Source organism: Chrysochloris asiatica, unplaced genomic scaffold (genome assembly GCF_000296735.1).
Source record: "Chrysochloris asiatica unplaced genomic scaffold, ChrAsi1.0 scaffold00100, whole genome shotgun sequence".
Taxonomy (NCBI): Eukaryota; Metazoa; Chordata; class Mammalia; order Afrosoricida; family Chrysochloridae; genus Chrysochloris; species Chrysochloris asiatica.
The window spans coordinates 7,956,933-7,981,145 of record NW_006408618.1 but is presented as its reverse complement, the minus strand read 5'-3'; the positions used below and the strand labels follow the sequence as shown (position 1 = coordinate 7,981,145).

The following is a 24,213-nucleotide window of genomic DNA, read 5'->3' as shown; positions in this document are numbered from 1 at the left end:
GAGCTTAATCTCACTTGCTTGCCTTTGTATGTGACACTTCTGTTTTCCCTGGCTGCTTTCAGAAGTGTCTCCTTATCTTCGATTTTGGAGAGCTTGATTATGAGATGTCTTGGTGATTTTCTTTTGGGGTCTATCCTTCCTGGGGTTCGTTGAGCTTCTTGAGTGTTTATCTCTTCACTTTTCTGGATATTAGAGAAGTTTTCTTCCAAAAGTTCTTTAACTATTTCCTCTGTGGACTTGTGTGATTCTTCTTGTTCTGGAATGCCGATAATTCTTACGTTATTCCTCTTGATGTTGTCCATCATGAATCTTAGACCTTCTTTAGATATTTTTATCCTTTTTTGTGTTTGTTCTTCTGGCTTAGTGGTAATGAGAGATTTGTCTTCCAGCTCACTAGTTCTGCCTTCCATTTTGTCTATTTTACTCCTCTGCTCTTTCAGAGTATTGTCTATTTCTGATATTCTGTTATTGATCGTTTGGACTTCTTTCTGTAGGTTTTGAATTGTTTCTAATGCTGTATCTATCTTATTTGATTGTTCCTGTAGCAGTTTCCTGACTTCTTCCTTATTTTTCTCAACTCCATTGTAAAGTGTTTTGAAACATTTTATAATCATTTTTCTGAATTCCTTCTCAGGCATTTCCAAGCCCTGCCCTCCTTCTTGAATGCATGCCAGGTCAACCTCTAGGTCATTTGTCTCAGACATTTTATCTTGTTTCTGGACATGTGCTGATATGGTCATCTGCTTTTGCTTCTTGTACAGGTTTAGTGTTTATCTGTGGCCTTAATACTTAGTTGAGTATGTGTTTTGGTATTTTTTATGCTTTCTGATTGCTTCCAGGAAGGTGTGATCAGGATTTGGGCTTCCCTTTTCAGTCTTCTTATTGCTTAACTCAGAGTAACTTTCACAAATGTTGTCTGTTTCCCTGGTATATGGCAGTTGATATTGGTTCTTGTCTGGGTTTTGACATTTTATATAGTGTGACTGTAGCTTGGCTATATGGCAGCAGTTGCTGACTCTTCTTGTATAATATAGGGAGACAAAGAGTCCTCCAAATGCAGAAGGGGGGCATATAACAGCAAAACAGCACCAGCAAAAAAAAAGAAAGAAAGAAAGAAAGAAAAAAAAAGCAGTAATCACAAAAACTAGACTGAATACTACAGTCTCTAATCACAGAAAAGGGAGAGGAGGGACAGAGGAAAAAGAAAAAAAATATATATGTAGCCTAATATAAGTATGACTTTATTGTCTTTTCTTCAGCTTCTTGCTTTCAAAGCTGCCTGAGAAATTTCAAGATGCCAGTGTTAGTTGTTATGCTAAACCTCAGACTGTAATTTAATTTTTGGCCTGTTTTGTTTTTAAACTCTCTTTCCCTCTCTACAGCCCTGTCCTGACCTTTCTCATATTAAAAAAACAGAACAAGAAACCAACAAATAAAAAATGTTCAGACCCTGCTCTTGGCTGAGTATCAGTGCGCATGCGTGGCAAAAGAACCCACCAGTGGTGAGGCTGGGGGTGTCCACTTGCTCATGTTCTCCCTGAGCTCACCAGAATGAAGGTGGGCAAACAGTGGGCATGCCAATGACCAGATACCAAAAAAAAAAAAGAAAAGAAAAGAAAGAAAATCAGAATAAAGCAAAACTGACAAAGTGTATTGTCCACCTTTGCCCAAGGTTCCCACGGTGTTTTTCTGTGGTGTTTCTGCTCTCCCTACTTGGTCTTTCCGTTTGGTCTCACCCAAGATGTCTGTTCCGGGCCTTCGAGCCCAGCCCAGCAGATTCAAAAATACATGATTTTTTACTTCACCTCCAGTTTCCACAAGCTATCAGCCTTCAAACTTTTAAAATATTCCTATCTCTGTGGTTCCGAGTTTTGGAGCTCTGCCCTGGATCTGCTTTGCCTGGTATTCTGTGTTATTGCTGAGGGCAAACTTCACTGCACCTCCACCCTAGCCGCCATCAAGCCCCACCTCCCTAAATATAAGGAACATTTGAAGTTGTTCTCTTTGAATACAGTCTTAGAAGAAAGATTCCTAGGCCAAAGGATATGTACGATTTTAAGGTTCTTATACTATCAGCTGGGTCTGGGGGTGTGTGACTTAGGGCCCAAATGCAGTCCTGGCATGCATTAGAATGCTCTCATGCTTCCTTGAGCTACAACATACAAATAAGTGTGGATCCCTCATCACACGTTTTTCTTTTTACTTTCATTATAGAAGGGTCCAGCTACAGTACATAAAGATGTGTTGCAAGGAGATTGAGTAACATAGATAGATTGTTCATAGAGGAAGAATGATGTCTTAGAACAAAGAAAGAGAATGAGATGATATCTAAGACCCCTGAAGCAAAATGTTGCTGTATTTGAGGTTATATTAACTTCCTAGGGCTGCCTTGACAATGTACCATAAGTTGGATAGCTAAGCTTATAAGAATAGAAACTTGGTGTTTTTAAGTTCTTAGGCACCAGTTGGGTCCGACTCATAGCAACCTTTTGTATAACAGACCAAAACACTGGCCAGTCCTAACCATCCACACTATTGTTATGCTTTAGTTCATTGTTGCTAACACTATGTCAATTCAACTCATTGGAGGGCTTCTTCTGTTTTGCTGATCCTCCTCTTTATCCTCTGAAGTCTCAAGGGGAAGACGCTTTCTTATCTCTACCAGCTTGTGGTGCCCCAGACTTTCCTTGGAGTACTTATGCATCTTTACCTGCTGTCTATCCTTCCTCTATGTGTCTCTCTGTGTCTCTTCTCCTTTTTTAAAAGGATGTGATCAGACTGAGTTAGGATTCATCATTCTGCATTATGACTTCACATTAACTTACCTGAGGACATTTTTAAAGAACCTCTTTTCCAACAAACTCATATTCATAGATACCAAGGTTTAGAACTTCAATGCATTTTTTTGTGGGAACACAATCCAATTCATAACGGGAGCCAACTTTTCAAACTCCCTGTATATTATTTACATCTGCCACCATCCTCCAACCACCGACATGCACACATATCTTCAGATACTGCAGTAGAGAGATCGTGCTAGAGATTAAGTCTAAGAGACCCAGCCTCTACTTCTGTATAATCATTAATGCTTCTCTTCTGGGGAGAAATTGGTAACTGCAGTGCGTACAGTTCACCTTCTTATGTCTAAAAGTTGTTTTTACGTGGGCCCATCACAGAGATTCTAAGCTTCCATATGGAGGAGAAGTACATCATTTTAAACATCTGATGTCTAAGACTGTGCTTGCTTGCTGCTCCTCCCACGCTGTCAGGCAAACACCAAACCAAACAGATGGGCTATACACCATGCCCAAAAGCCAGTGTTCGGAGGAAAAAGAGAAAAAAGAGCTTGTCTCAGAGGTGGGGCCTCTCCATGCCACTGAATCAGTCTCTGGTCTTCCAGTTCTCCAGATGGTTTGAATGAGGAGGATTTGGAACAATCTCACTTGTTAATTCAATGCTGAGAAAAGAATGATCTCCAGAGGGTCTTGGATGCTTCCACTGAGGTTCAAAGCGCATGATGCAACTTTAATTACACCTGGAAAGAGGGAGTTGATTTTTTTTTTAAGCTGCGGGAGTGTCTTAGAGATAAGTGGGACCAAGCAAAACACACAAAAACAAATCCATTGCCCTCCAGTTGATTCTGACTCATGGTGACTGCATGGGCTATGGAGTAGAACTGATTCTCAGGGTTTTCTGGATGATAATCTTAACAAAAGCAGATTACTAGGCCTTTCCTCCATGGAACCATCAGATGGGTTCAGACCATCAACTTTCAGGTCTCTAGTCTAATGTAAACTATTTTCTTTGCTAGACCACCTTCATTTACATCAATGCTTGACCACTCTACTGTCTTCTATGACTTGCCTAAAGTTCCATGGTTATAGAAGACACAGTCTGTGTTTTATCCATCATAACATCAGGGCAGAGGTAGAATTATAAAGAATTATAATGTCTCCAGTTTTATCAGATCCAACGTATTTGACATTCAAAATCATCTAAAGCAAGAATCAACATTGAGCATCTGTCTGATCCATGTGCCCAAAACTGAGGAAGCTGCTTGTCTTCAGTGAAGCTCTCCCATTAACCCTTCAGTTCCTTCCAGATGTCTAATTTCTAATATTAGTTAAAAATGACTTTTGGAAGCCCAGCTCCTGCTAGTGGTTTCCCTGTATCCGTGACAACTAATGAATTTCCAACCAGAAAGTCACGGAAGGAAACTAAAAATAAGAATCCAAACCCCACAACAGAACTAAGGTGCAACATCTTCCTTTTGGATAGCAACTGAAAAAGGATGCTGCAAAGACTCTTACTTTCATAAAAGCTGGAATTGGAAAACCCCCCACGTCTCTGCTCCTCTCTGCACACGGGATGATGTGGTCATCCCACACGCTCATCAGTAAGAAACGTTATCGCCTCCCACATTCCATCCTAGAGTGTTGCTCCAAAGAGCTGAGTGTGGGAATTGGCTGAAAGTCAAGTCAACGTTATTTTTGCAATCCTCCAGCTAGCTCACTTGGAAATGTCATAGTGTTGGGACATGTGCTTTCCCAGCCATGCTGAGGGTTCTGCCCATATGGATATGTGCAACTGTGCAAGTGCACGTGCATACATTCACACACACACATACATTCACAGATGTTCAGTCACTGAAAAGGAGCAGCCTCTGGTGCCTGGAGCACCCCCCAGGCATCTTTCCAAAGAATGCCCCAAGGCTAAGCATGTGTCTATCTTTCACCTGCACACTGGTTCTGAATATAAGCTATGGGATGCAGTATAATGCCCCCTCCCCCCCCCCCCCCCCAAAAGATGACCACATCCTAATTCCCAGCACCTGGGAGTATATTCTTACATGACAAAGGTGAATTGGATGTAAAACTAAGTTCTCTCATGTAAACTATCACATAATTCACATAATAAAACATTAAAAAGAAAAGGTGAATTGGAATTGCAAATGGAATTAAAGTTGCTAATCCACTGGCCTTAAAACAGGGAGATTATCCTAGATTAATTGAAGATAATTAATAACCCAGTATCATCAAGTTGATGTCAACTCATGGAGATCCCATGTATGTCAGAGTAGAACTGTACTTCATAGGATTTTCGGTGACTGGTTTTTCAGAAGTAGATCACCTTTCTTCCAAGGTGCCTCTGCGTACACTCAACCCTCCATCATTTTGGTTAGCAACTGAGCACAGTATCCTTATGCACCATCAGTATAATCTCAGGGGCCGTAAAAGTAGAAGAGAGGGGATTAGAAGGTCAGAGTGATACAGTATGAGAAAGATTCTACCTACTGGCTTTGAAGATGGAGGAAAGGAACCATCAGTCAGAGCATGTGGCTGGCCTCTAAAAGCTAAGGAAGGCAAGGAACAGATTCTTCTCTACAGCCTCCAGAAAGTCTCCTTGATTTTAGCCCAGTGAGGTCTTTTGACCTACAGAAACATAAGATAATTAATGTATTTTGTTTTAAGCCAATAGATTTGTGGCAATTTGTTACCACGACAAGAAGAAACCAATACACTAGGGACAGAGAAAAAGATCAAGAGCAAGGAGAGAACAAATAAGCATATTGGTGTTTCCTCTTCATGTCCTTCCCCAATGTTCAGGGTGGCTACATGGACCCTCTCAAGATGTGCTGGGAATCTGGAGAGGAATTGGAGCTGGAGGAAGCTGGCTGCTCTGTGTTCTATTCTAGCTAGCTTCCTACTACATTTACATACTAGCAATATATTATATGGGAGAGACATAATGTACATAATTACTATTAGCTCAATATTGGCAAATAGTGAACACTAGCAATTGTTAGCTGTTACTGTAATCATCAAGTTCCATGTTTCCTGACTTTATTTTGAGGCCTCCCTGGTAAATGTAGAACTACTCTCTGAGGGCTGCCAGCTGTTTCCGGTCTCCTGCTGTGTACTTCTTAACCTGTTACATTATCTCTCCTTAGAGAAGAGCGGTTCTATCAGTCCTCACTTTTGACATGTGTCCCTAATATTAGGTTTTGTGGAGACGTGGGATGCATGTGAGTTAGGTTCCCAGGTTAGCCTACTTCATTAAACATTGGGTTCCATTTCCACATCTGCCCTTCCAAGTGAGGGAACACATAGGGGTGGGGAATTGTTTGCTGCAAAAATATAATTATAGGCAGTGTTTATTGTGTTGTGAAAATCTGCTGCAAAAGACCTCTTTAAAGTGTAAAAAGCCAAGATGTCACATTAGGAATAATGTGCACCTGACTCTAGTCATGATATTTTCAGTCATCTCATATGCGTGCAAAATCTGGACAGTGAATAAGTAAAACCAATGAAGAATTGATGACTTGTTATTGAAGAATATTGAAAGATTCATGGACTGCCCGAAGAATGAACAAACCTGTCTTGAAGAAGTACAGACAGAATGCTAAGCATTATGCTTCTTAGAATGGAGAATGTACTTTGGACATGTCATCAGAAGGGGCCAGTTCTTGAAGAAGACTATCATGCTTGGTAAAGTAGAGGGTCAGCAAAGAAGAGCAGGAGCTTCAATGAGATAGATTGACACAGTGGCAGGCAGGAACAATAGGCTCAAGCATAGCAATCATTGTACGGATGGTGCAGGACAATCATTCTATTGCTATGAGTGGAAATCAACTTGGCACTTCACAACAAGGGTTTACTGATACAGCACTATGTGTCAATCACTGCATTATTCTTCAATTATGTAATTTGAGTCTACACAATGACCCTGTAAAGTAGGTGGTATTTTTATTCCCATTTTACAGAGATGTTAACTCATCTGCCCATAGTCTAATTAATGGCTGAACCAGACTTCAAATTCAGGCTGCCTGACTCCACACCCACACTCATTATAACTGTGGATTCTACCTTCCCACTGCTCATGCTTTCAGGCACTCTGGAAGGACTAGAATTACTCTCTTTCTAAATGCTGTGCTGAGCTCCATCCCTCCGACAAAGCCCTTTGCTGACCTGCGCACTGACACTTTCTCCCAGATCTGTCCAGGGCCTGTGTCTGGTCAAATTGAACTAACAGCAAAGCATTATCTTTTAGTGCCCTGGCCGGATTCAGCTCAGGGTTCATTTCTTAAGGATTTTTGTTGTAGTTGTTTGTTTTGTTTGTTCTGGTTTTGATAGAAACAGACTACTTGGTTCTTAGTCTCAGCAACTTCTCTCCACTCAATTTCTGGCCTTTGTTCTGCTATCTGTGCAGCTGTGGTTTCATTTACCATCCCCTATCAATCTCAGCCACAAATCCCTATTGCCCTTTTCAAGATAGGTATCTTTTCTCTATCTACAAGGAGCACAGACTTAAAGCTGAATCAAGTTTTAATCTCCATTCAAGATATTCACTGAAATCCATTTGGTCCCAGGTCTTTCCATAGGCCAAACCCAACCATGTATAACACCTGGTGAGGGTGACTGGACCAGGCTTCCAGACTCAAGTCAACCCAGCTCCTCTTTAGTTTCTGTGAACCGCTTTTCTGTAACCTTCCCTAATTTTTGAACCCGATTTGTCAGGATAGTGTATCTTCCATTTTGTTTCCACTACTTGGATTGTTCAAACCGACTCCACGGCACATAACAACAACAACAACTTGGATTGTTCATTCATTTCAAACTCATTTTTCTGCCCCCATTGAAGTTTTTTTGTTTCTTTTTTCTTCAGTAGGAGCAGTCCTCAAAAAGTTCATAGGCAAATGGAATTAAAAGATAGTAAGATTTTTTCCCCCAAGAGCTTTATGAAGCTCCTTTGTGTGTATTTTTGGCATGTTTCCCTCTATTGCTCCTCCCAAAGTTGGGTAGGACAGTTTGACCTTGAGCCTGCCTCTTGCCTGGTGTCTCCACAGGAGAAGGAGACCATATAATTATATACTTCCTGAATCCAGATGTCTTACAAAGATTTCCCTTTTTAGACAAAGCACACTAATCCATTTGATAAAAGTTAATAGTTATTTGCAGGCTAGAGGTGACTTCAGACTTTGGAACTGGGAATGCATTTACCTCATGAAGAACTGGTGGAGAGCCAGTCATGTCTGAAGAGCCCTAACTTGATGGGCTCTCATTAATCCTTGGATGAGATTTGTGCCTCCGCCCTTCATTTTTGAATGGGGAATGATAGAAAGCGCAGTCCATCCTATAAAGTACCCAGGCATTTGCCCTTAGGGTGCTAAGTACAAATTAAGTGTATCCAGCTCTAGACCCTGAAGCAGCCATCTCTTGGTGTACTTCTAGTCTCAGAGAGTGCGCCTGCCTGTGATCGCCTCTTGCAGGCTCACTCCATCCTGGCTGGGCCCTTCTCTGTGGCTGTGACACGTCTCTCCATTGGATTCCTATGTACATCACTACGGAGTCGGTGCGTCATGTGTTCCCCGCCATCTGTCACAGCAGATGCAGAGACTGTAACACTTCAAGCTTAGGAGGGCATCCAACACCCTTGTGGGGTCTTTAAAATTCACAGCTAACAGTCAGAGCCTGTGCTTGCATGAAACCCCTCTTAAAGTCAAGATTTAGCAGTTGGTTGCCATAGCAACTTTCCTCATCATCTCCTAACTCCTTTCAACGTAAATGGCCGAACTGGTTTTGAGGAAGAATATAGAAGAGGGAAGTTTGGTAGGATCTGGAAATGAGGATCACTTCAGGGGCAAATTTTGGATATCTTCAAACTCTAGCCTGAAAGGTTTTCAAATATCTGTGTTTCTCTGACTTTGAGCCACATATGTCATTATACGGAGAAGAGCTTTATCTGCTGTCTGCAGTGTGTCCCCACATAGTAATGAATGATGGAAGCCTCATAAGGAGATAATGGCTATGAAGGCAATTTGAGAAAGGTAAATGCACTATACGACTCATAGGCATTGCCATCATTAGGAAAATGAGGCTCTGCTTGAACTCTGAGTTGTTCCTGCATTTATTTTTACGTGTTTTATGGTAACTGGATATCAGATATGGAAGAGGATTCTCTTTTTTGCCAGTCCTTAATTCTAGCCCCGCTGTCCAGCCGAGGCTGACATCAGAATAATGGTGTTGACACACTCCCAAGAGTACTTCCTGTTTCTTACTACCTACTGAAATATCTACAAGGACTGTCAAGAATGTATCTTGCACTGAGAGAGAAGTATATCTGGATCTTTGGCCCATTATCATATTTTGGTATATTACCATACAAATACAGCTAATTATATGATTTCTTACAAAATGTGCAATCCCCTTGCAATGTTGGTTTTCCTATGTGCATTACATATGTGTGCACATTAATTATGTGAGTGTGTTCTATGGAAAATATGCTAATTGGATTAGCTATATAGAGCCCCTATGAGTTGGAATCAACTTGATGCAAAGGATTTGGCTTTGCTTTTATCTTGGGGTGCAGAAGTATCTGTGAATTCAGGGCAGATGTTTTAATTAATCACTTTCTTTTTCACTTCAAAAGTATTTATTGACAGTGTGTTGATATGGGGAGGAAGGAGTCCTGGGGTGGCATAAATGTTAAGCACTTGACTACTGCCCAAAAAGCTGGTGGTATGAACCCACCCAAAGGCTTCTTGGGAGAAAGAACTGGCAATCTGCTTCTAAAAGGTCACAACCTTGAAAGCCCTATGGAGCAGTTCTACTCTGCGCACATGGGGTCTCAAAGAGTTGCAATCAACTCAACTGCAACTAATAACAGCGTTCATATGTAGAAGGACGTGATGGTTCAATGATAGAATTTTCACCTTCCATGTGGGAGACCTGGGTTCTATTCCTAGCCAATGCACTTGATGTGCAGCCACCATCTGCCCCTCAATCGAGGCTCGAATGTTCCCATTATGCTAAATAAGGTTTAGTGGAGCTTCTAGACTGAGGTAGACTAGGAAGAAGGTCCTGGTGATCTACTTCCAAAAATCATCCAATTAAAACCATATAGATCACAATAATCTAACCCCATTGTGCAAAGGTTTGCCCTTAGTTGGGGACTGATTAGATGACAGATAACAACAACAACAGATCACATGGCAGGGGCCAGAGTCTAACCTTGTCCCTACCCTTTTGTAACTTACAGTCTAGTATTCATATATTCTTTGGAACCAATGGCTCTAGTACTTCCTCCTTTTCCCTCTCTGGTAGTTACCTTCTTTATTTTTATTTCTATCATAATTACATACTTTATTGACAAATCTTCTTAGCTACTACCTAATTTCAAGCTGGGTTTTTCTATATTTGATGCATAAGTTCCCTGACTCATTCCAGATACAGCTCCGTACCACTGAAACTAGTAAATTTGAGCCTATTGTGGATCCAGCCCATGTTCAAGCCTAGCTTTGCATTTCAGGAAAACAAGTACTGATCTAAAACTCTCTGTAGATCCTTCACAAACTAAGAAGTTACTCATTTTCATTCCACTCCCTATCATATTGAGCTGAGCAGGAGTCAGGGAAGAGAGGGATGATTACCTGGTAGGCAGCAGTTTATGATTCAGTCTTAAAATGAACCATTGAGCTAAGATCTAACCAAAAACCCCTTGTTCAGACCCTCTAAAGCCTTATCCCATAACTGTGAGGCCCCTTCTCTTGATTTCCATTGGGTTTTTATCTTTGGAAAAAGAAAATTGCCCTCAAAGCTCTTGTTCTATTTTTATATCCTTTTAAAGCATCTCTTCCTTAGGAGATAAAGAAGCTGTCTATCCATTGTTTCCTTAGGGCAAATTTACAAAATTCAGGAAGTCATACCTGGTTCTTCAACTAGGTAAAAATTCAATCACCAGACAACAAAAGAGTGAAAACTACTGCTTTGGTGGAAATGGTCTCAGTAGTTTAGTGCTTCATGCCTTGTATAAGGAATCATTAGTGTAAGAAAGCAGCAACCATTTTCTTCAAGGTCAGCATTATGTAGAACAGTGATTCTTGATTGTTCTTGGATTTATGTGTACATCAAATGAGTAGTATGGAACCCTGCCTTGGGAAAATGCATATCCACACATGTGCAGTTTTGCACACAAGTTCTTAGTATTGATGGACCTCTTGGTATACAGAAGGAGTAACTAGTAGGCTCTTAAACAAATCCAGGATTGTTTTGCCAACTCAAGCTAATTAGTCATTTTCACTTAAACAATTAAGACTTAGAGTTCCTATAAAACCATAGTAGGTATAAATGGCCTCCTCTGAATATTGTACTTGTGCTATAGGGAACAAAAAAGACCTTTGATGTCAGATGGATGTAGGTTCAAATCTTAACTCTACCACTTAAAAGCTGTCAACAAATCAGTGAAATTTTGCAAGCCTCAATTTCTCTCATCAGCATAAAGGAGTTAATTAAACCTCATTTTCAAGATTCTTAGAAATATTTGATGAATTAACTCATGCAGTCTTTAAACATTTACTGATCACCTGAATTACACCTTGCAGTGTGCTGGGCACTGTGGAAATTAAGATGAAAAAGAAAATGTTCCTTCCATCACAGAGTTCTTGGTCTTTGTGTTTACAGAGCACACATAGCAGGTGTTTTGTAAATGTGAGATTCCTCTGATTGACAGTGAAGATTGATGAGTGTGTTCATTCTGGTGGCTGGTAGAGAGGAGAATATACTGGTATGAGACAATGGGATATATGGTCTCATTCATACCCTTATTAGGGGCAGCATTTAGTCTCACTATTTGATAGTACTTTTTTAAAACATAGACATTAATCAAGACATTCATGTTTCTTGTTCTCCATCTTACTTGTCTTTAAGGGGAATGCCTCTGCTATGAAGGATACATGAAGGACCCAGTACACAAGCACCTCTGCATTCGGAATGAATGGGGGACAAACCAGGGGTAAGTGAGGTAACAGCCAGTTAGCTGATTCCCAAAATATCACCACTCTCTTGCAGAGGCATGACGTGGAGAAACTGCTTCTAGAGAAATAAAGTGAAAGGGTGGTGATATTCTGTACAGCGGATGGGTAAAAATGTCATTGTTCATTTCCATATTTATATCATTGCAATGACGTCCATATCATCTTTTTCTCCATTTACGAGTCAAGAAACGGGGCCTCTGACTCGCAGCCCTGCAGCTTCCAGCTGGGATCTGAAAATCAAGCTGTCCCTCTCTTCTTTTTCACACCACCGCCTGCCACAAGGATTCCACAGGCAGAACTTAGCTGATGAGTTTATTGGAGACACACGAAGCCCCACAGATTCCTCTGTAGCTCTTCCAGAGCTCGATGAGCTTTGCAAGACTGACATGAGTAGAAATGTGTCTCCACCAGAACTGTCAGCAGGGGGAACTGTAAAGACTCAGGGAATACTCTGTATTGAGCAAGATAGTACCTTTGCCTGATGCCCAATTACCATTTCTCTGCAAATCCTTTGTACACATCCCTCTCTCCCAAATACATATGTTGGGACTAAAAATAATTCCCTTCTCTGTTGCTTTTTTAAAGCAACATTTCACTTTGTTTTAGATGCTAAGAGTTTGCGTTCTGCATTGGCCGGGCCATGGAGTGGTGGGAGGAGAAAGGGATCAATGAATGCTAATAGTAATAATCGATGAAACAGGAACAACTAGAAAGAAAGGAAGGCAAAATACATCTTGGAGTGATTGGTTGCACTGCAAATTAGATATGTTTTTGCTGTCGATGACAAGGTGGAAAGAAAGAAACCAATGTAATTTCAGGCATATCCATAGAAGATTCACATCCCAGAGGTGGATAGTCAGCCCCTTCTGTGTGAATCTGGTGAAACTAAGCCTAGAATATTGAATATAGTCCTGGGCTCCTCAGAGCAATATATATGGAGACAAATGGGTGAGAGCTTGGAGAAGAGCAATAAAAATGATTGAAGAGCCCAAGGGAGTGATTTATGATGAAGGGATAGAAGAACTCAACTCAGAGAACTTGGCCAGCTGATGACAAAGTCAAGACATGATAGATGCCCACAGATGCTAGAAGAGGGCAAATGTTCTGGAACGGGTTGAAGTTGAATGATAAGGACAGGAAAGAAAAAAGTCAGGGAATGAAAATTTGAGTCATGGGTCAAAAAGCTTGGGGAAGTCAAAGTGCCATGACCTTTTTTCTGTTAGTGAAAATGAAGGATTGCTCAGTTTTGATCGAATTTGAGATTAGATCAGAGAGAAGTCCACAAAATGCAGAGAGAGGTGTTTGTAGAAGGACATATACCTGTAAGTGGACTTGTTATTGTATAAAGGGTCGGCATCTTGGTAATTGATGTCAAGAGGGATATGAATAAAGAAGAACACTCACTATTTAAGTCCCACTTATTCCCTTGACTCTCTTAACCCTTGGAAATGTTTGCATAGTTGCTGGGGAGCCAGAATTGCAATTTGTGTGATGGCCTTGCTGAGAATTTCAGTTGACTATGGTTCTTATGGAGTAGAATATTGTATAGGATGAAGGATAACCACCTCTCTGTCTCTTAGCTCTCAAACTTGCTGCTGAAGGAAAACAACTAAAAACTATCATTTCACTTTGGGACTGAAATGATCCTGGCTGGCTCTCTGCAGTGATTGGATTTGGTGGTTAATCGCTCAAGCTTCCACATTTCTTGCCTTGTATGGGTCATGTGAGGATGGGTCTGACTTCCCTTGATAATTGCACAAGCCTTTATGATTCCCTCTGGCGGTGTGTAGAGACAGTCTTAGGATGTAGACAAGAACCTCAAGGGAAATGGTGGAGGCCACAGCATTGGTGTCATTTAAAACAAGACAGGCTAAAGCACTGAGTTACAGATTGACAGGAACATTAGCCCCAGGAAATAGACAAGGAGACCTAATCTATCATTTCCATCTCTAATTTCCATTATTCTTTGATCATCACTGTCTACGGAGGTCTCATTTTGGACACTAATAAAATAATGGAGCAACTGTTAGGGGGGGGAAAAGTGACTATCTTGAGGATAATGGAACCAGCAGTGATAAGCAACATGAGTTTTTTTTTTTTTTCAATGCGCCAGACTAATGACTGCATTTTCCTCATACAATGACAAGATAAACGAAAAGTAGACAATTGCGTACATCTGATTTAAAATCAGAGATCTGATGTCATGTTTCTTTAAATGATTCACACAAAATTAATGGAAATGGGTTTGACTATGAAGACTGTCACTTGAATTGAAAACTGCCTGACAGATTGCCAACTGGTGATACATATTGGGTTATTATTGAAAAATCAATGGTAGGTCTGATTTTCCTGATTATTTTATTTTATGTTCCAAAAGGTGAAGGTAATCACACATGTGTGAGTGAGTATTGATGCTTTTCACGTAGCATTCTGTACTGAATACACAAAAATAGTGGAGCATTCTTTTAAACAAAAATAAAATCCAAGGCCAATAATAGTTAAAACCAATTCCCTTATGAAAAATCTAGGTTAATGCACCAGGGTAAAAATAGCAATAAGCATTTGTGTCTTTCAAACCAGGAAGAAAATTGATCACGGACGCTAGTACAAGAAGTTACCAATGGACAATTCTGGTTAGCTTTATCCAGCTTTACCTCATTTTCCACCTGACTGGAGTTTCTGTTATTCTTATTTCTCATGGGAGTAATCTAGTTCATTTATAGGAAACGTCTCTTAAATAGAGTCCATCATTTATTCTCTTATTCATGTTTTCAACAAATATTCATGGCATTGTCAAGCTGTGCTAGATTACTTCTATTTCATGAGAAGATGTGGTTTCTGCTTTGGAAGAATTAGCACTCTAGATGAGCACATAACAAACAATTGCAAATAACTCCAAGACATACTACCATAAAGGAAAAGGTCTTGGGGATTATAGCACATGGAATTACTTAAGTGAGAAGAGCAGTTAAATTTTGAGCCGAGGCTGCTGTAATACATTACCACAAACGGACTGACTAAAAACAACAACAACTGACTCTCACAGCTCTCTAGGGCAGAAGTTGGAAATCCAAGTGTCAGTACGGTTGGTTCCGTCTGGAAGCTCTGAAGGAAAATCTGTCTGAACCTCTTTCATAGACTCTGGGGGCTGCTAGCAATCTTTGGCATTCCTTGAATTGTAGATGCATCACTCCAGTCTCTGCCACCATCTTTTATCTTCTGTGTGTCTTCTCCCCTTCTCCAGGATGATATCATCTGAAGATCTTTAACTTCATTATATTGCAAACATGTTTATTTCTATATTTTATAAAATAAGGTCACCGCATTCACTGGTTCCATGTGGACATACTGTTTAGAGAACTACCATTCAACCCACTATATTTGGTTGGTTATGTGGCAACTCATAGCGACCTTGTACAGGGTTTCTGAGGCTGTAAATCTTTACGGGAGCAGAAAGCCTCACCTTTCTCCCACGGAACAGCTGGTAGGTTCGAACTGCTGACCTTGCAGTTTGCAGCCGAATTCGTGACCACCACTAGGAACAAAGAAATAGGAGTTTTCCAGAAATTAATAGCGTAATGCAGTAGTGACAGGACTAGATTCCAAAAGGCTTTGTTTGCTAGTTTTTGCCATTAAAACCTTGTACATACAGTGACGTTTCAATGTGTCTATATACTTGGTGGGATATCTTCTCATTTGTTGTTTTTGGTGCTGTCCAGTTGACTTCGACTCATAGAGACCCCATGACAATGGAACTACTCCAACAGGTTATTCTAGGCTTCAGTCTTTACCTGAGCAGCTCTCCAGATCTTTCTACCACACAACTGCTAGGTGAGTGCAAACCGTCAATCTTTCAGTTAGCATCTGTTAACCATTGCACTCCAGGGTTCCTTACTACATCTTATTTTTTCTAGCTCTTTTATAATAAATCAAAACAAACCTAAACCAGCAAACACAAATCACATTTCTTGGTGCTATGTAGATTTTTACTTACCTTGAGTCTCCAAAAAAAACATATTCCTAAGATTATCTTGTGCATAAAAATATATAAGACCAAACAGCAAATGACAGAATTGGCAGCCATACCAACAAGAAATGCAAATAAAGGGAATTGCAGCCATTTCATGGTGACTCCATTCCTACCCACAGTGCCCAAGCAGAAGGCAGGCCTGACTTTGATAGGTGTGGTGAAGCTGGTTGCTCTAGTTCACTCAGGTGAGAGGGGATCTAGGTGGCAGATTGTGAAATCATAGACTGCGTTACACAAGAAGGTCCTACTCACTAAAAGTAAAAATAGCTTCTAAAAGATTTTAAACAAAGTCATGGGTGACAGATTTCTAATGGGTTATTAAAAGAACATGGGATGTTGGAGGTCACAGCCTCGGTCTTTGAGGCTGCTAACAAAATCTGTCATTTCCTGCCACAACACAACCCATGGCATGACTACCAGACAAAGTACCAAGGGTGAAAGGTTCTACCCCAGCACGTGATTTACCCTGTCTTCTGTCTCTCTGCATGGATTCACTTAATCCCCTCAGCCTCCCTTCCTGTGGCTAAAGGGATACAACCAAAGACTGTTAGTGTCAGTATTTGCTATTTGTTTGCTAGGACAGCAAGGACAAATCAAAAATTTTTACAGACAAGAAAACAAAAACAATAAATGAAGGTGGAAGCAAGAGAGATTGATCTACAGAAAATATTGTTGTTGTTGTTGTTGTTGTTGTTGTTAAGTGCCCTCAAAGCTGTTCCGACTCATAGCGACCCTGTATAGGATTTCCAAGGAATGCCTGGTAAGTTTGAACAGGAAAAAGACTCCAAATTTATTTAGCTACTTTGGATATCATTAAGAGAGGCTTTTGTTTTTTAATTGTTAAATTAAAAATGTACCAAAGGACCTCTAGATACATTTTCAGAATTCCACAATTAGATTAAATTCATACATTTGCAGATTCCCAATAAATAATACTCTTATTTCTTATTCTGCATCTCAGACACAGAAGGAAATACCAAGACTATTCCTCACTAAAGAAATATAAAATGTCACTAGATTTCAACACTGAAGGATCGTGATAGAGTGCTCATTCATGAGACAGGAAGGAACCTGCTTTGGAAAATGAACAGGTGTTTCACCAAAGCTTTAAGCTGGTGTCAGGAATGGCCCTGCTCCTGAGAACACCACCTTCTCTCACTGCCTACTCAGAAGGAAACACACTTGCCAGTCCATTCCCAGAGAGGCACACATGAACTTACAGAGACACACTTAACACTCATTCATACAACCCACACTGCTTTAGTACGACCTTTCCATTATCCCAGGTGTTTTCTCCATGTATTTCTACTGCTTCTCTCTGCCCCCGCTCCCCGGAATGACAGAGTTTGTTGTTGTTGTTGCCATGTGCTGTCAAGTCAGTTCTGACTCACAGTGACCCTGTATAGGATTTCCAAGGAGCGGCTGGTGAGTTTGACTTGCCTACCTTATGGTTCAAACAGATCTTGTGGTCCAGTGCTTTATCCCACAGCTAAATCTATATAAGGAACAAAAACAAGGCAATGAATCCAGGGTCCTTTTCAAGTCAGAATGCAGACTGTGTTCTTGGCTAACCTCAACCCCTGTTTTGATCAGCATATGTCTCTGTCAGGCAATACTTTTATTTGGCCCTTTCTGGATGATACACTCCTGAATGTTTACTTAGAGAGTGCTATCAGAACAATAGCCTGCACCTGTAGGGAAAGATAGCTTTGCCTTGAGTTCTAGGTACTGAGGAGAGACCAGCTTCTACTGATTATTCAAAAAGAACTAAATCCCATGCTTACTTATACTGGCCGCCTAAAATTGAGCAAGACTCTTCTCTCTGCTGATAATCTTAGTGTAAACCCTATACTGTTTTTTTAGGTCAGTTACTAGAATGCTAAGATGCAGCTATAACTACAAGCCTGCGTCTTAGATAACATTAGGTGTGCTTTGAACAGCCCAAAGTCTTTTCTATAGTGACTCAGACAAGCAGAAAACCATAGCTGCTTGTGGTTGGAAAGAGAGGTGTGATGCAGAAGTGTCAGATAGATGTGATGTTGCTGGCTTTGAAGATGGAGGTAAGGGACCACAACCCAAGGAATGTGGACATCCTCTAGAAGATAGAAGGGAAGGAAATGGATTCACCCCTAGAGTCTCCAGAAAGAAATGCAGTCCTGCCAATAACACCTTGCTTTTAACCCAGTGTCAGACTACAGACCTGATATAAACTCCACACTAAACCAGTTGCCATTGAATCATTTCTGACTAATAGCAACCCTGTGTAGAGCTTTCCAGGATTGGCTGGTGAGCTTAACCTACCAACCTTTCAGTTCAAACGTACCCTGCAGCCCAGTGCATTAATCCACAGTGCCTCACTGGGACTCCTACAGGACAAAGTAAAAACTGCACCTTCGGGTTTCCAAGGCTGTAAATCTTTATGGAATCAGACTGTTACATCTTTTCTCTCGTGAAGCAGCTGGTGGTTTCAAACCATGGAGCTTTCAAGTACCAGTCAGGCACTTAACCACTGCACCACTAGGACGTCTTCTGGCCTCAGGTATAAGATAGTAAGTAAGTGTTGTTTGAAGCTACTTAAAAAAAAAAAAAAGTGACTCTTTGTGGCATACGGTATTTCCTGACTTTCCTTTGCTCATTTCTAGCTCATCATTTGGCTCTTGCCTTTCACCCCTGTGCTGGTTTCTGGTTTCTGATGCACCCTTGGCCTTTCCCCTTAGACAAGACTTGCTGGCCAAGGTCTCTGCTCCCTTATCTCTGGGTGGCCTCCTGCTCTGCCCTGTAGCCCAGACCTCATTATCTGTGCCCAACTGCAGCCCCTGCCAGGCCATCCACAAATACAATTATCCTCCCATTTGCTCTGTTATTGTCCCGCTTTCTCTGCATGTATCTCTCTCCACATATCTCTTTCTTCTAATCATTGTCACTTATTCCTGACAAAGGTCTCCAGTGTATAAGGGGGCTTCAGAAATGTGGGACAATGGAATGAAAAGATAATGGGATTTCCCCACAAACTTTTTGAAGCCCCCTTGTATTCATTTGGCTCTTTATCGCTCTGCCTTTCTTCACTTCCTTTTTATTCTCTTCTCCCAGAGTCAGTGTCAATGTAGCTTGTGTTGTTCCCTATCCATCTCAGTAGATTGGGCCTCATTGAATTAAATGTAAATATACCAGTTCCTTCTCTTTCTAGAGACCTGATGCCAGCTGCAGAGTTGCCCCCTAGAACAAGAACTGATACCCCTCTGAGGGAGCAGACAGTACTAGAGTGCTTGCAATGGATCTCCTGCTCCTAGGATCTCCTGAGAGAGGCTTAATAGAATCACGTTCCCAACATGGGAAAATCCTTGTTCTCAGGAATTTTCTCTCAAGTGAATACACAGTTAACTTGAGCCATGTTCTCAGAAAGTGTGTGGGCAGTCAGTTGCATATAATGATATACTCTACATGGCAGAAGGACATCCTCTGAAAGGAACTGAAAGCTGGAATCTAGCCTGTGTTTTCCAAGGCAAGTAAACGATGGGCCAAAGGAGCACATTGACCCAGAAGGGTACCTTGTTCTAGTGTGTATAACGCACTGGTGATTAGCGCGTGCCTTGGGTGTAGCCGTTTTTGGTGATGCCCCTTGCTTTCCTCTTAGAGGCAAAGATAACCTTCTTGGTGATGCTGGATAATGCAAAAGTGAAAAATACCCTCTTAGTGACTTCCTGATGCCAGTCTGTGGGTCAGCTACTTAAGAATCACCGTATTTATAGTACTACTTCCTTATTTCTGTCCCCCTCCCCCAGATATTTTCATTTTATAGATCTTGGAGAGGACTCAGAATTGGTACATTGGATTGTTGTTGTTGTTGTTATGTGCCGTGGAGTCGATTCCGACTCATAGCGACCCTGTACAGGGTTTCCGAGGCTGTAAATCTTTACGGGAGCAGAAAGCTTCCTCTTTCTCCCGCGGAACAGCTGGTAGTTTCAAACTGCTGACCTTGCAGCCCACAGCCCGATTCGTAAAAGTACCCCCAAATAATTCTGCATCACAGGCAAGACATAACATCTCCTTGGATTTGCTCTTAGCAGGTGCATTGTCCCCTTCCCATGAAAATAAGGACACATTTGTAAACTAGTGGCTGAGTGCATCCTAAAGGACTCCTTGCACTATACTGGCTGGCAGAGATCCAGAGAGGTGATTTGTCCAATGTCATGTAGCTCGAGGTCCAGTTTTATAGTAACAGCAGGTACTGAGATAAATCCATCGGGTAAATAAAGACCTGAAGGAGTTGCAATGTGAAGCACATGTAACACTCTGAGAATCAGAGTTCTCTGATGTAGATGGGAGGGTGGGCATTGGACAGTCTACTGCCTGCTTCTCTGGAGCCCACTCCTCTCCCCAGGACTGAGGGGATGCACCCTCATCCCCCTTCTTTCCCAGGAGTCACCTACAGTACTGTCTACCTTCTAACACACTCTGGTCTGTGCCCAGTCCAGTCACAGCATGGAGAGACTTATTTTAAACAGTGCTGGGGGAGGGAACACTCATATTTCCTCCAACATGACCACAAGGGTGAAAACAAAATCAACCTCAATTTACCCTCCCATCTGCTCAAGAATGGAAGATAAATTGTTTCAATTTTATAAAAATGAATGTTTTATGTATTGGCTCTGCTTTCCAGACAGTGTCCTGAATTTATATATTCTACTGAAGGCATATTTTCCACTAGGGATGTTCCCTAGACCTTCAGCTGCCTCAGTTTGGGTCTAAGAATACTGGGTTGGAGAAGGGTGCTATTTCCCATAGCTATGGAGATCTTGACTATTTATCTTTTTTTCTTAAATATCAATAGAAAGAAATTCACTCATTAGCTTATGCTCAGAGAAAACTACCATTACCATTTTGGCATATTTCCTCCCCATTTCTCTTTCTATGCATCAAATTATTCTTCCCATTTCCGCCTGCCCTACATTTCTGTAAACATTTTTGTTCTCTCCCATAATTTCACAATGAGCATGTATTCCTTGTATAATCACAAAATTGGAGCGAAAAGAAAAAAAGAGAGAGATAAAGATAAAGGATGAAGCTTGGAAAGTATCCTTGAGGAACACTTTCCTTCAAAACTTTCCATGGGGATGTTGCTCTAAATATCTAACTTAAAAACCTCCGTTTTAACCTGTTTGGAGAGGAAATAAAAAAGTGATTAAGGGTATAGAATTTAGGTCAAAATTCTCACCCACAGCAAGCATCTTTATAACTGTATGTAACAAAGGACTATTTGAACACCAAGCAATGACTCTCACAGTCAGCACAATTAATGCAATGCAAATTCAAAGCCATTGATAGGTTTGAGGGGATCTCTCCTGGAATGCTAATTAATATTTGTCAGTTATTAAGCTTGCATGCTGTCTTCTGGTCATGAGTCTCTGGGTGGTGTAAATGGTTTATACTGTTAACATAAAGATTGAAGGTTTGAGTCCACATACTATTGCCTTGGACGAAAGGCATGGTGATCTACTTCTGAAAACTCAGCCATTTTAAATCCTCTGGAACACAGTTCTGCTCGGACACACGGAGTCCCCATGAATCTGAGTCAACTGAACAGCACCTACTTTTTCTTTATCTGCAGAGCACAGTGCTACCTGTTTTTTGAAACATGAATCCATAAAAATCCTTATAAAAGATAATTTTTAAGAGCTGAGAAGTTAGAAATATTTGTTCCACCTACAATTTCTGTGAAAAAAAAAAATTATTTCAGTAAAAATAATTTTGAGGACTTTTTCTTCCTAGATACTTTGAATTCTAATTCAAAGTACTCATCCTATAATTATTCTTCCTAGATTTTCAAATGTTAAATAGTTCCAGAAATTAGAGAGCAATCACCATTTTGTAACTGAACATTTTGTCTTAATTTATTATTTTTTCTTTATGCAAAAGATATTCCTGTAATTGGTAGAAAATCTTAAAAAATAATAGTAATAAAACCACAGTGTATCAAAAACAAAATCCAAATGATGTGAAGTACCACCCCCTAGAAACAATTGTTTGTTCAGGCACAATTTTTGATTTTTACCTAAACAGCATCATAGTTCTTGGTTTTGTTACATATGTGTGTTTGTGTGAGAGAGAAAGAGAGACAGAGAGAAACAGAGAGAGAGAAGAAAATATATAAATAATTTGTATCTGTATACTTATATTTATAAAATATATGCATCTATAATGAGAACTGGAGCCCTGGTGTGGCACTATAGGATGAGCACTGGACTGCTAACCCCAAGGTCAGTGATTCAAAGCTAACAGCAGCTCCTCGGAAACTCTATGCAGGGTCGCTATGACAGATGAGTTAACACACAACACCATAAATGCGAACTATGTATGTTATGATTTGAGGCTAGTCGTAAGTTGACCAGAGTCACAAAGTAGTGAAGCCAACATCTTGGTTCCTTTCATTAAATTACAATGCAGCTGAACAATTGGAATCACCTTTTACTTCTCTTATTCTCCCATTTCCAAGGTTATTAACCTTTCCACAAGGTTTTCCACACTGAGAAGATTCCTTGACTTAGGACCTATATGGGGTTTTCCAGACAACAGTTCTCAGCATGGGCTTCCTCCCATCTCCAAAAGAGCAGGGATTCCTTTGTTTATGCTACAATAGAAGATTGCGAGGGTCACATGTGGGAACATATTCCACATTAGAAAAAGCCTATCTGTAGTTGAATGAATATTGAGTACCAATAACCCACAGGACTTTATATGACAGCTTATAGCAAACTACCCTGCAAGAATAGTAGTAGTATTGGTGGTACGAATACGACAGATACTAATAGGGGCCCTGGATAAGCACTGGACTGCTGATCTCAAGGTTGGAGGTTCAAAGTCATCAGCTGCTCCTCAGAAATCCTATACAGGGTCAATATGAGTCAGATCTGACTCAACAGCACTAAACGATAGTATAATTTCACTTTTGTTATTGTTAGCTTCCATCAAGTTGGGCCTCACTCACAAGAAACCTCACGCACAGCAAAAGAAATGCTATCCAGTCTTCACCATCCTCACGATTGGTTGCAGATTGGACTGCTGTGATCCATAGGGCTTTCACTGACAGATATTTCAAAAACAGATTTCCAGACCTTTCTTTCTAGTCTGTCTTAGTCTTGAAGTGCTGTTGAAACCTGTTTAGAGACACTTGCATGCCTCCTAATGTATGAATGGTGGTTGTGTGGTAAGTGTGTTGGTTGAAATCAAACCCAGGTTTCCCACATAAAATTCAAGAATTCTCCTGCTGAACCACAAATGCCTTCTATAGTTCTAATAGCTGACATTTACTCTGTCCTGGCTATATGCCAGTCACTCTTCTAAGTACATGTGCCAATAAATTCCATTCTTGGTTCAGTACTTAGAGGGTGTTGTTTTGGGTGCCATCAAGTCGATAGTGACCCTAGGAGCATGTCTGCAGTATGAGAGATGATCTTGTCTTCTTGACTGCTAAAGAGCACTCTGGTTGTACTTCTTCCAACACAGATTTGTTTGTTTTTCTAGCAGTCCTTGGTACTTTTACTATTCTTCTCCAACACTACTGCCAGCATATATTGTCAGGAGCAACCAGTCACTGGAGAATGATAATCATGTTTGGTAATTTGGAAGGTCGGAAAAAGAAGAAAACCCCTAACAAGATGGATTGGTACATTGGCCCAGCAATGGGCTCTATGTTTTTTATATATCATTATATTCTCGTACCCTAACACGTTGCAGTTACATTGTAAGTACTTGGTAAATATCTGTTGAATCATTGTAGCAATGTGCTCATTCTTCTGTTGTACTTCATAAGCAACACTTACGAATAACAGTAGTAACCATCTTCCAAGCATTACCAAGTTTAAGGACAGTTTGGGCAGAACTTAAACAGACCTCTGCTTTCTGAACCAAATTAGATATTTAGACTCCTTCCTGAGAGTGACAAATTACCTCTCCCCTTATTTTCAGTAAGTGGGAGTAAGACTATCAGTTGAATCACTGACAATTCTAGACACTCAAGAGTTGGAAGCCCACACTGAGGTCATAGCATCAAAGCTGCCACCCAGTGTAGGAATCCCGCCTACAGCCTTCCCAATAGATGGCCCCCCACCCCAATCCACCATTTCAATAGGCTGAGTGGCTGGGGCTACATTATTATAAAAAGCAGCTCATTCCATTGTTGTTATGCAGACTCGAAGAAAGTTGTTATTTCAGACTGAGCCAAAATACATTTTCCTGCAACTTCTAACTGTTTAGTCACCTTTGTCTTTTGGAACGATAAAGAATGATTGTTTCCTTCTATACTCAGAACAGAAGCCCTGGTGTTGCAGTTGTTAAGTGCTCAGTTGGTAGCCAAAAGGTTGGTGGTTCAAAC

The 24,213-nt window shown here is 40.7% G+C and overlaps 1 protein-coding gene across 2 annotated transcripts in view; it reads left to right on the top strand.

The window, feature by feature from the left end:
- The window catches only part of ASTN1 (astrotactin 1), a 531,426-nt gene that overhangs the window by 274,593 nt on the left and 232,620 nt on the right, over positions 1–24,213 (top strand). For both annotated transcript variants that reach the window (XM_006867074.1, XM_006867075.1), the window contains exon 8: positions 11,706–11,790. In XM_006867074.1, coding sequence (XP_006867136.1) covers positions 11,706–11,790 — 85 coding nt within the window. The remainder of the gene's footprint in view (positions 1–11,705; positions 11,791–24,213) is intronic.